Genomic DNA, 12523 nt, shown 5'->3' on the forward strand with positions numbered 1-12523 from the left:
GTGTCCAGAAACAAAAATTTCTTTACCAAAGTTTTGACTAAACTGGGGAGGTCGTGGGGGAATGGGCAGAGTTGACTCCATTATTGATCCACTGTGTCTAAGATAGGTAGGCTTGTAAGTTCTTGAAGACTAAGTCTTCTGTAAGTCTTGAAGACTGTAGGTAGTAGGTCCAGCCAGGGAGACAAGAAAGCAGATTTAAAGATGCAGGGTGGATAGGGCAACAAATAAAGAACTGTTCTTCCTCAGTTCTCCTCACCTGAATGGATGAATGGATAGAAGACTGTCTTCATGCGTAATGTGCATGTCTTACCTTGAGCATCTGAGATTTGGTCTCCATTAGCCTGTCTGAGGTCCCAGGTTGACCTTGTACTGACACTTTCAGTTTCTCATCGTTGTCTTTAGAAGGCACTTTTTGCCACTTGCCATGAAGTAAGGCATTCTAGGACTCCCCTCCTTTCCTTATCCCCTCCCTGCCAAGCTCCCCAGTGGGTAGGTTTTCCTCTGCAGCCAGTGCAATAGCTAATCCATTCCAGTTGCATAAGAATTGAGAAACAATGAGACTATTTAAAAGCCCACTGGCCTCCTTCCAGTAGCTGCTCACTCCTGTGTTTACTCTGGACAAAGGTGCCCAGTTACAGGTCCATTCTTTGTGTAAATTCTCCTTCACTTCCTGTGTCCCTCAAGGAGAAGGAGGACCTTTCCTGTGGGCTCTGTAGGGAGAGGTGGGGGGTGGGGGGAATGGTGGGTGCTCGGGAGGTGGAGGAAGCAATTGAACCCTGAGGTGTCTTGCGGAAGTGAGTGAGGCCTTGGTTAGTAGGTAAGTCAGAGAATTTAAGAAGAGGAGGCTTTGGCATGGTACAGAGAAAGCGTTTTCATTTCATTTCATTTTTTTTCTTTCTTTCTTTTTTAATCAGCTGCTATGTGGAGCTTTGAGATAATTGCAAACAGGACATAGTCATAGAGTGGCTACTACCCACCTCTTGCCTTTTAAAATAAGTAACTGTCCCTTTAACTTTCTTTGGAATCCGTTGAACTGCGACGTGTTCCCATTTTAAAATCAATTTGTTCCCATTTTAAAATCAATTACCTAGATCAAACTGCTGTGAAGGCTGGGCCAGCATTTCTGAGTGTAGGTCATAGTTGTACCATCTACATAAAGTAAGCCAGCCGCTGCTCCTGATACAAGGCCCAGGACAATATTTCAGAGGGAGTGCAAAGAACAACCTCCACATGCCAGTTTAAAGGTTTGGGAGATTCAGGGTATACGAGGATCATTTTGTGAAAATAATCTCCTACCTTGTTTGGAACCGTGAAGCTCTAAAAAGTAAGCTATGCAATGAGCTACTAACTCCGCTGCAAGTCTCTTCAGAGGTCAGAAGTAAGTACCCTCTTCCCATTAACCCCCCCAACAAAGTCCTTCCCATAATGAGACCGCTGTGATGAAATTCGTACCCGAGCTCAAGGTAAATATTTTAGTGGTAAAGATAGTAGTGAAATCTAAGAGACATCATGTACTGAGGACTATGTTGTGTGTCCTTTGCCGAAAAGATCCTGGGAGAACCAGTTAAACCAATGAAAGATGATGCAGATTGAGAGAAGCTTTCATTTCCAATATGAGCATTTCTTATCAGAAGCCTGTCGTCGCTATTTTCTTTAAAATAAAAACAAAGGGAGATGTTAAAAGGGATGGTTGGCAGGAGTGAAAAGATCACAGAACACAAAGTTCTACAAAGGAGAGATGTATGGCCCACTGATTTCTGAAGTCTGGTCAACCAGGGAGGCCACTGTGTGATTTTGTCATCTGTCTTCAGTGTTGTCACTTAGCTCCCTGTAGCTGGTTATTCTCATTACAGATCACGAAATAACACATCCGTGACAGCCTGAGGGGGTCTGCAACTCTATTTTGCTCGGTAGATCTGTTTTGTGACATAGATAGCATGAATGCACATCCTGCTATCAGAAGCTTGTTTCTAAGCCACCTTAGGTGAGGGGACTGTGTGTATTTGTCTGTCTGTCCAATACAGAGAAAAAGACCTGGAGAGACACAGAGAAAGACAAACTGATAAAAACAGAGAGAAGGAAGAAGGAAGACCCAATTACAGTCCTTACTGGGGATACAGACACATGGACTGGGAAGAAGCACCTCTCCCTTCTCCCACTGTCTGCCACCTGGCTCATCTTGGCTCTCCATGGGAAGGCGTGGTGCTGATTCATGGAGGGTTGCTTCCTACCTCAGTTGGGCTGGTTGGAATGCCCTTTGTGCCGCTTTCTCAGCTTTTAGCCTGATCAATGGAGTAGTTCCTCCTTCAAACAGCAGTGGTGGCCGTTGTGAGGAAGCTACCTTGAAACATGACTTAATGCATTCTGTTTTAAGTCATTTGGGACTAAAAAAGAATGCATCTGCCTATCTGTAGAATTTCAGCATTTTTTTTCCTTTTTGAAATTTACATTCTTTTCTATTTACAGCATGTAAGTGCAAGAATATAGAAACATGCATTACAGAGATAACACTAAAGATACCTTGACTTTTAGCTCCAATCTTTTTTTCCTCCCCAGAAATAGATAAGGGTCATAAATTTCCAATTTTTTTTGAGTGACAGCATAAGCACATGAGCTAGGGGAAGGGCAGAGGAAGAGAGAGAACCCCAAGCAGGCTTCATGCTCAGCAGCAAGGGGCATGACATGAGGATTGATCTCACGACCCCGAGATCATGACCTGAGCCAAGATCAAGAGTTGGACGCTTAACCAACTGGGTCACCCAGGTGCCCCATACATTTCCAGATGTTTTAATAATTTATTTATATACACATAAATGTACCTAGAGAAGTATATAGATTTGTCTTAGGTGTGTATTTATGTAGGTGGTGTTATACCGTTCTTATTCTGTAGCCGTGTATTAGGTAAATGCTATCACACTGTTCATATTTCATACCATTGTGTTTTCCTATTTTTATTTAAAGGTATATGTTAGAGACCTTTCATATTCAGGTTGACTTCATTTTGTAAAGTATGCCAGGATATGCATGTGCTAGACTTTTCTCCTTAATCTCTTTAGGTAGTGAATCACACTGATCTGCTTTCAGTGATGAAACACCCCAAATTCTTCTTTTAGCCACTTTCTAGGATGGATTTGTTCATATTCTAGCTAGAATTTTTTCTCTGTGAGAATTGAACTCTAGGTTTGGGTGGTGTTTTGTTAACCTACCTTATAGTGTCCTTGTCAGGACCCAATCATGAGACTTGTGAAATGAGTCAGGTAGTAACTTACTTCTTTCCTATGTCCTGGGAAAAATGTTAGGTATGTAGGATTTGCCTTTCCTTTGAACATGTAGTAGAACTCACGCATAAACCTATCTGGGTCTAATCTTTTATTGTTTTTACAATTTCTTCCAAGGTCACTTACCAGTTTAAGTATTTTCCTTTTTTGAGTCAAATTTATTTTAACTTTGAAAAACCTATCCACTTCATTTAGGTGTTCAGATATTTTGGTTAAAGTTACACATAGTATTCAGTCACATGTTTTTCTTCTTTTGTAATTACATTCCCTTGTCATCATGTACATTGTGAGTTTATACTCCCTCATCCTTTCCTTCCCCATCCTTCGGTCTCCCCAGTACTTGCCAAATGTTTATCTCATATGTGAATATTCAGAAAGCAATTAACTTTTACTAATCATTTTTAAGACAATTTTTCTGTATATTACATATTTATTGTATAATGCGTCTACCTTTCATTTCTGAGAAGTTTATAATTTTTGCTTTGACTATTCTGCTTTACTGCATAACAATTTAGAAGTCTATGTATGTTCATGTTTAATTTGTATGTGTATAGATTTAATGCACTCTCTCAGGGATGCCTGGATGGCTCAGTGGTTGAGCATCTGCCTTTGGCTCAGGGCATGATCCCGGGTTCCTGAGATCAAGTCCCACATTGGCTTCCTTGCATGAGGCCTGCTTCTCCCTCTTCCTCTGCCTATGTCTGCCTTTCTTTCTCTGTGTCTCTCATGAATGAATAAAATCTTTTTAAAAAATTAGAAAAAAGGGGGCACCTGGGTGGCTCAGTGGTTGAGCATCTGCCTTTGGCCCAGAAGGTGATCCTGGAGTCCCGGGATCAAGTCCCACATCCGGCTCCCTGCATGGAGCCTGCTTCTCCCTCTGCCTATGTCTCTGCCTCTCTCTGTGTGTCTCTCACGAATAAATAAATAAAATCTTAAAAAAAAAATGCACTCTCTCAATTTGTAAGTTGGCCTAGTTGTGGCCAATGAACATGACCACCCTAATTTCTGCCTTTTGAAAAAATGCTAAGGTTTCCTCTATGGCCCAATTATGATTAGATTCTGAGATTGTTATATGTGTGGAGTAGCTGGAGTACAAAGAGGGGATGAAGAACACATATAATAATAGATAGCTATATATTATCTATTACATTCAGGACTCATATATATGTTGTATCTGTATATATATGTAAAGAGAGAGGGAGGGGCATGTCTGAATTCAGTAACATACTTGAATTGAGTCATTTAAATTGTTTTGATTAAACTAGTAAGTGTAATATTCAAATCCTCAATATTCTTACATTGTGGTCTAATTCCATTAATTTCTGAGAATCATTCATTGTCTCCTAATGTACTTGTGACTTTGTCAAATTTCTTTGTATTTTACCAGTTTTTCAGTATATGTCCTGACGCTACGTACTCACATGCTTTAATGTTAATGACTGTTAAATCATTGTGATCATCGCTTTTCCTAATATGATTTATCACTGTCTCTTGCTGTTTTCTCTGAATCTGTTTTGGCTGATATGTTACTGTGGACACCTGCTTTCTTTCCTTCCTAGTATGTGGCTGTTAGATCATTTTTTCATCCCTTCATTTTCAAAATTCCTGTATTATTTTTATTTTATAAATATTTCTGGCAAACAACCATAATGTTACCTAATGTCAAAACCTCTTTGTTTTTATAAGTGAATTTAACCAATTCATATGTATTATAGCTAGGGATACGTTGTCATTTTATCTTGTGTTTTGTGTTTATAGTGTGTTTGTTTCCCCTTCCTTCCCTACATCTGTTTTCTTTTTAAAGGAGACTCATGTTTCTTTGTTCTCTTTTCCCTTCTAATAATATGCAAGTTTTACTTTCCATTTTTAATTACCTATAGAAAAATCTTAAATGTGTATTTTTCTGCTAATGTCTAGAGTCTTAAATACTGATATTCTGTTCCCAAAATGGTTTATCTCCCTTTGGTCCATACTTCCCCCCACCCTACCCCCACCCCTGACCACTTCAGTTGCTATAACCTCTGTAGTGATATAATCAGGAATTTGGGAGCAAGATTATTATAGTTTATCCTTTTTTTGCATAATAAGTAAACTTTCCCTTTTTTTCTTCTCTCATTGTCTCCACATTACTTCCCATATCCTTTCTCTACATTTATTTTTCTTCTTGACAGATCATATAATACCTTAACTCTTTCAGAGTAGGTCATTAAATCTTTCTGCTATCTTGCAAGTCCATTTTCTCCTAAAAATTAAGCTGATTTGATTGGACACAATTTCAAGTTCCAAACTTTTGTCCCTCATACCTTTGAGGTTGCCATATTACGGACAGTTGCCTGATTTCTGTGTGCTTGTCACTCGCCTCTGAATTGTCTTCTTTCTGTGTATCTCTGAGGAATTTTGTGACTTCTCTTCATAGCTGTTGTTTTCAGTGTCCGCCAAAGGTATGTTTAGGTATTTGTCTATCCCCTCGCCTTTATACTGCTTGCATCAATGGACTTTTTTTTTCTTTAAGATTTTATTTATTTATTCATGAGAGACCCACAGAGAGGCAGAGACACAGGCAGAGGGAGGCTTTCTGTGGGGAGCCTGATTTGGGATGGGATCCCAGGATCCCAGGATCACACCCTGAGCTAAAGGCAGACTGAGCCACCCAGGTGCCCCACATCAATGGACTTTTTTCAACTGAGGACTCAGATATTCACACTGAAGACTCTTAACTCTGGGAAACAAACAAGGGGTAGTGGGGGGGATGGGGTGACTGGGTGATGGGCACCGAGGGAGGCACTTGATGGAATGAGCACTGGGTGTTATACTATATGTTGGCAAATCGAACTCCAATAAAAATATACATCAAAAAAGACTCATCTGAATATGCAAATATTCACAGTTCAGAAGTGTTCTTTCACATTGCTTTGATTAGTCCCTCCATTGGCTCTGCTCTCTCTCCTTTTAATAGAAGAAGCTGTTCTTTTGGGTGGTGGTTGAACCTCCAGCTTTCATTTTCCAGCTCTCTAAATTTTCCCATTGTGCTTGCCTTTTGTGTTGCCTTCTGGAGAATCTCTGGGCTCAGCATTTCATCTTAATTCTCTTTATAATTCAGCTTACCTGTTAAGAGTTTGATTTCAACAATCTTTTTTAAATTTCTAGACTAATTATGTTGTTAGAACTGAATATACTTTTCCTCCTGCAATTATCTGCTGTACTTAAGCCAAAGCCAAGTTCTGTCTGTCCTGTTAACTCTATTTTCTAGGGTGTCAGTTCTACTTACTGGGTTTGGTGTCCATCTTCCATGTTCTTGACATTGCTTAAGTATTTAGTGATTCTTGGTCAGATGCTGCACTTTTCATTTAAGATGTCCTGCTTGCAACTTACTACAGGTACATCATGGTGTGTAATGCTAAGAAGTGTGGGTAGGAGTGCCCACTTCTTCCTAAGTGCAAACAGTCACCCTGAAGAATGCCTGGGCTCTCTTTCAGTGTCACACATGCTGCCCATATTAGAAAGCAGACATTCTTTACTTCCCCAAGTGGCTCAAGTGAGGAAGGGGTGAGAGGGCTATTGAAAGAATCAGGAGCAATAGAGAATTTCAGCTTCTCCTACTTGATTCTGCAACCCCTCATCCAATGGGCTCCTCTGTTCATGCGTCTACCTTCAAGCTCATAGTATAGGCTTGCAGAACTACCCACCCTTTGCAGAGGCCTCTCCTATAAATAGGGTCAGGTTTGTGGTTTCTTTTCTCTAATGCCATCAGATTAAAATATATATCTTATTATTTTGTATGATTTGAAGAGGGAGGGGAATTTTTCCAAATGATTACCTCGGGTTGATCACCTCTTTGTAGATATTATAGTTGGCCCTTGAACAATGTGGGAGTTAGGGGTTCCAGCTTTCCACGTGGTCAGAAATTCACACACAACTTTCTACTCTGCCAAAACTTAACTACTAATAACCTACTTTTGACCAGAAACCTTATCAATAACATAAACAGTTAGTTAACACATATTTTGTATATGTAGTATATATTGTATTCCGGCAATAAAGTAAGCCAGATAAAAGAAAATGTTAAGAAAATCCTAAGAAAGATAAAATATTTTTAAGTACTGTCTGTATTTATTTTAAAAAAAAATCCTCGTATAAATGGACCCATACAGTTGAAACCTGTGTTACTCAAGGGCCAATGGTATTTCCCCAGGTTCAGAGACAAGGAGGGAAGTTGGAATCAGATGAAGGAAAGAGGAAGAAAGAGACAATTTATGGGCTTATTCTATGCATATGAAGAAGAGCTTTTGCAAACGCATAAATATAAAATGATTAACCTTTGAGCTTTGCTTGTTTTAAAATTTTGTACACTAATAAGATATTCTTTTTCATTTTAGGTCTTGCATATAATAATGGCCAAACCTTATGAATTTAATTGGCAGAAGGAAGTTCCTTCCTTTTTGCAAGAAGGAGCCATTTTTGACAGATATGAAGAGGTAAAGAAGCATTATTAATCTTTTCTCTCAAAACATTCTTCTAATTATTTCATTTTAATTACAATATTGAGTAAATACTCTTTGACATAAGTAAGAACATCTTTGAGATTAATAAGTTGGAATAGTTGGAAAGAGGCAAGCTATGAGATAAAATAAAAATGATAATGATACTGTAATTTATTGAGCACTTACCATGTGCCAGATATAATCATGATAATGATGCTATAATTATTGAGTGCTCACTGTATGCCAGACAATCTTCTAAGCACTTGTGTGCATTATTTGTTTAATTCTTCACAACAACCTTATAAGGTCATTGCTATTATTACCCTGGTTTTACAGATGGGTTTCATGTAGTAACAGTTTTTGCCTAATGAAGTGCTTTTGGCAGACTTTCTACATAGAACTTTGTATTTGTTATAAATGGAATAGTGATTGGACTTTGCGCTAGTCACTTGCTTTGCTTGTTCCATTTGCACAGAACAGTTGGATCAAAGTTTTGGATGCTCCTGTTTCGATTACTTATTGTTTGTGCCCTTGCAAGGTGGCTGTGGCTCCAGACTTTATATAGAAGCGGGGGCTTGGGGCCACCAATCTGTTCAGACAGTTTGGGTTGATGCTTGAAGCCTCATCAGCATTGTAAATGCATTGCTTTTCTTAGGTTGTACTTGAAGTTGAGGTGAATTGGGGAAGAGAGGGTGGGGAGACTGTTGCCTGTGAGTCAAAGGGAAACCTAAAACTTGTTAAGATTTCATCTAAAGTTGGAATTGGTTTCCCTTAAAGTCACTGGAATGTATGTGGTGGCTGACTGTGGTGACCCACTCAGAGGTTCAGATTGTCAGGGCTTTTCATGAGGTCTCTGGTCTCTGGGCTGACGTGACTCTGTACTTGTAGACTTGGTTTTTCCAAAATGTGTATCCTAATACCCTCTAGATTTATACTGCGTAGTTGCTTTGTAAGTAAACAAAATTGAGAAAGGCAAAGGATGGGCCTCAGTGTGGTCACTATTCTTGTATTGAATTAAAATATTGAAGTAACAGCTATTTATAGGACAAACTTGACTCCTTCTTGGAAGGAACAGCTAACCCTGTTCTGCTATGAGAAGACATAGAAAATATTCCGCTCCTGGAGGCTACCACTATTAATTCTTTGGCAATTTTCTCTTACTCTTTTTCTGTTTGTTCTTTTTTTTTTTCTCTCTCATTCAGAGCTGTGACTGTAATCTTTTGAAAATAAAAATCAGAATTTTTTTTTCTCTATTTCAAATACTTCCATGACTCCCTATTGTGGGATAAAGTGAAATACAAGGTCTTCCTTAATCTGGCTCCTACCTAACTCCACAGACTCTCTTCCCACCAGTTTCCTACACATAGTCTCTACTTCAGCCATAAAAATCCCCTGGTAATTCCCTCAAGGTACTATTCTGTTACATGGTTTATGTATGCTGCTCTCTTTTCCTAAAATGCACTTGTTCCTCCAAGTTTGACGGTGAACTCCTACTCATCTTTCAAAATCCAGATGGGAAGTCACCTCTTTGATATCATCCTTGACCCATTCAATAAGAATTAATAACTGCTTTGTGCCACCACTAACCTATCCTTGTACATAGTACATTGCATTCACATTTTATTTACTATTTTTATGTCTCCTACTGTATTTTGAGTTTCATGAGGGCAAATACCATATTTTACTTTCCTTTTTCTCTCTAGACCAGCAGGATGCCTGCAACTGCCAGACTTACTGTGGATGTGGCATTACAGAGGATTTTAGCTAGAATTGTTTCCAACTTGGTCTGGTTTGTTTGTTCCTTCTCTCAGCAAGTGAAAGGATGAGAGTACTTGATAATCTTTGAGATCTGTATGCGGATCTGAACCTCAACAGGTTTAAAATATCAGGGTAAATCGGTAAATCGTGTTACAGTTTTTATTTTTTGGATAAAAAATGACCAATATCAACAGTTTGATAGAGTTTAGGCTTAATACAAAGTATAAGTTATTGAAATTGACAACTTTTATCCACTTTACCCAGAGTGGCAAAGAAGGACAAGGACTGGCTTTTCTAGAAGCACTTATAAGCATTTCTCCCAGGTAAGCCATATCCAGGTTAGATATTAGAGTCACCAAGATAATGACCTTTGCCCTTGATTTTGAGCTAGTGGGGCATCACTCCCTGCATCTGCTAGAGTGCCCTCAATTGGCAGTTTCTTCAGTCAGCATCCCAAGCACTGGAAGTCTATAGGATTATGTAAAAATATGGCATGGCTTCTAATAATTCAGAGAAGGTCATTTTGAAGAGATTGAATATAATCACTGGCTGAGTATCTTGACTGTTGTCATATAAGAAGAAACACATTAGAGGAGAAAAGTACTATTTTTATGCTTTATCAAGTGACATGTGATTTGATGAACTAGAGATTATTTTTATTTCTCAGGATGATTTTCTTTAGCTGTTAATCATCACAACTCATATGTAGAAAACACTGATTTACGTGGGCTTCTAAAGGCAATTGCTTTTTCTCCCAGGTTCCTCTGCAAATGAGGTAATAGTCAAAATCTTGAACAAATATTAAATGTAACCCAGCTTGGCTTTCAGCTTTAAGTGATATCTTATCAGGATTTTCAGCAAAACAAGTTTTCACTTCATGAAATCGATGCCTCTCTTCATCACAACGTCTCAAACAAGAAAGTCACAGTGTTAGAAATTGGACCGTAACTACTTTTAATTACCTTTCCCCAATCATGTAAGATTCAGTTCTTTGGAGCCACGGCTACTGAAATATTGAGGGCAACAGAATGCAAGCAGAAAAGGGTTGTTTCTACTGTCTGTGTGAACAGCCATGGGAAATGAGTTGATAGCAAGCGAGAGGAACACAACTGGAACATCCCAAAAGCACTATATAGCAAAGGGACCATTTGTGAAGTGGCATAAATGCCTTCAGCACCATATGACAACTACCATTATCATGAGGACCTGAGGGATCACCCAAATATTAAATTATGTTCCACCTACATGTCTAAAGAAGGCAGGGGTGGGGAAGGGTGTCAAGCTGAGAGTGAGCAGGTACTAGGTCAGAAAAAAAGAAGTGTTTGCTAGTCACTATTTTAAAAGTATTTGCTATTTTTGCCAAGAAATGGCAAGAAATAAGTGCAACTGCATTTAAGCACTATTTTATTATTTCTGTATTTCTTTTGAGGTAGGCCAAATTTTTAGAGACTGTGTAACATAGCAGCCTGCATTGTAGTCCGTGATGCTCTCCCCATGCCACTGTGTAAGTCTGCTGCTTTTTATCTAACTCGACTTATAAGTTCTTGAAATGCAAAATGTATTTTGTTTCCTAAGGGATGCTTGTTACTTGCTCAGCCTTTAAAGCAGAGATTTTTCTCTTGCAGAGGCAAGAAATAGCAGTACTTTTTAAACACACGCAACCCAAATGTCTCCAGCTCAAAGAATCTCCTGGCTTTCTTTTGATTACTTATTAAAAGGCTGAAGGCCTTATCCCCTGGTGATGCCGGGCCCACCCCAGTCTTTCCTAGAATTCCTACCTGCTGACACTTTGTTGCTGATGGTTCATATCCTCAGTGTCTTCATACCTCTCTATTCCCAGGACTGTTCCCTGCTCTGGTTTGTTTTGCTCTCTGAATCTTTTGTATATATCATCAAATCCCAAGAACAAGAATATTGTACAAAATAGACTTCCACATAAGATTTGGTGGTAGCAAAGGGGGGTTAGAGCACACAACTGGACTCACTTCAAGGTTAAAGTTCAGAGATTGGGACGCCTGGGTGGCTCAGTGGTTGAGTGTATGTCTTTGCCTCAGGTTGTGATCCTAGTGCCCTGGGATCGAGTCCCGCATCAGGCTCCCCAAAGGGAGCCTGATTCTCTTTATGCCTATGTTTCTACCTTTCTCTCTGTGTCTCTCATGAATAAATAAATAAATATTAAAAAAAAATGTCAGAGATTGTACCAAACAAATTTTCTTAGCCAGCCTGGCCAGGGAGTATCTGTCACTGTCTTCTCCTTTTGCCCCTCTCCTCCACTAGGAGGCATGTTCTAGTTTCTCTTCCTTACTTTTAAAAATCTCCTCCTCAGAGTCCTTTTCCAAATCACCCATTTCCTCTTTTCCACATGCCTTTTCTCCAAATTTAAAAAAAAAAAAAAAGTTTTTAATTTTTTTTCTTTCAAGCCAAACAAGCAAACAAAATTTTAGTACCTTCTCATCCTGAGCACTTTGGAAGTGAGAGTTTGAGGTAAAAAGGGAGCCAAACTCTCCTGAGACCTTTACTTTTGCATAATCTTGCATAATCCTTCTAGATTGGTGGTCACCAGAAGAGCAGTTGCATGATGAAGATGGTCAGTCCTCATGTCTCTCATTACCACATGTGGCTGTCCAGCACTTGAAATGTGCCTGATGGGATGGAGGGAATTGGGTTTTTGTTTTTGTTTTTAAGATTTTATTTACTTATTCATGAGAGAGGTAGAGACATAGGCAGAGGGAGAAGCAGGCTCCCTGTGGGGAGTTGATGTGGGACTTGACCCTGGGATCATGACCTGAGCCACAGGCAGACACTCAACCACTGAATCACCCAGTCACCCTTGGGAACAGGGCTTTTAATTTTAATTAATTTTAATGTAAGCTGACCTAGCTACACATGACTAGTACCTATCTTATTGGGCTGCACAGTTCTAGACAACAAGCTCAAACCACAACCAGATGTTAAAATGCCATCTTCCTCTCTCAACACAAGAGAAGGAGTTCTTCATTCACGTGG

The 12523-nt window shown here is 39.3% G+C and overlaps 1 protein-coding gene across 11 annotated transcripts in view; it reads left to right on the plus strand.

Annotated features, from left to right (window-relative positions):
• The window catches only part of PLCB4 (phospholipase C beta 4), a 414226-nt gene that overhangs the window by 236368 nt on the left and 165335 nt on the right, over positions 1–12523 (plus strand). For all 11 annotated transcript variants that reach the window (XM_072736376.1, XM_072736375.1, XM_072736379.1 and 8 more), the window contains one exon: positions 7655–7753. In XM_072736376.1, the coding sequence (XP_072592477.1) occupies positions 7670–7753 (84 nt within the window). In that variant the 5' untranslated portion in view covers positions 7655–7669. The remainder of the gene's footprint in view (positions 1–7654; positions 7754–12523) is intronic.

Source organism: Vulpes vulpes, chromosome 14 (genome assembly GCF_048418805.1).
Source record: "Vulpes vulpes isolate BD-2025 chromosome 14, VulVul3, whole genome shotgun sequence".
NCBI lineage: Eukaryota > Metazoa > Chordata > Mammalia > Carnivora > Canidae > Vulpes > Vulpes vulpes.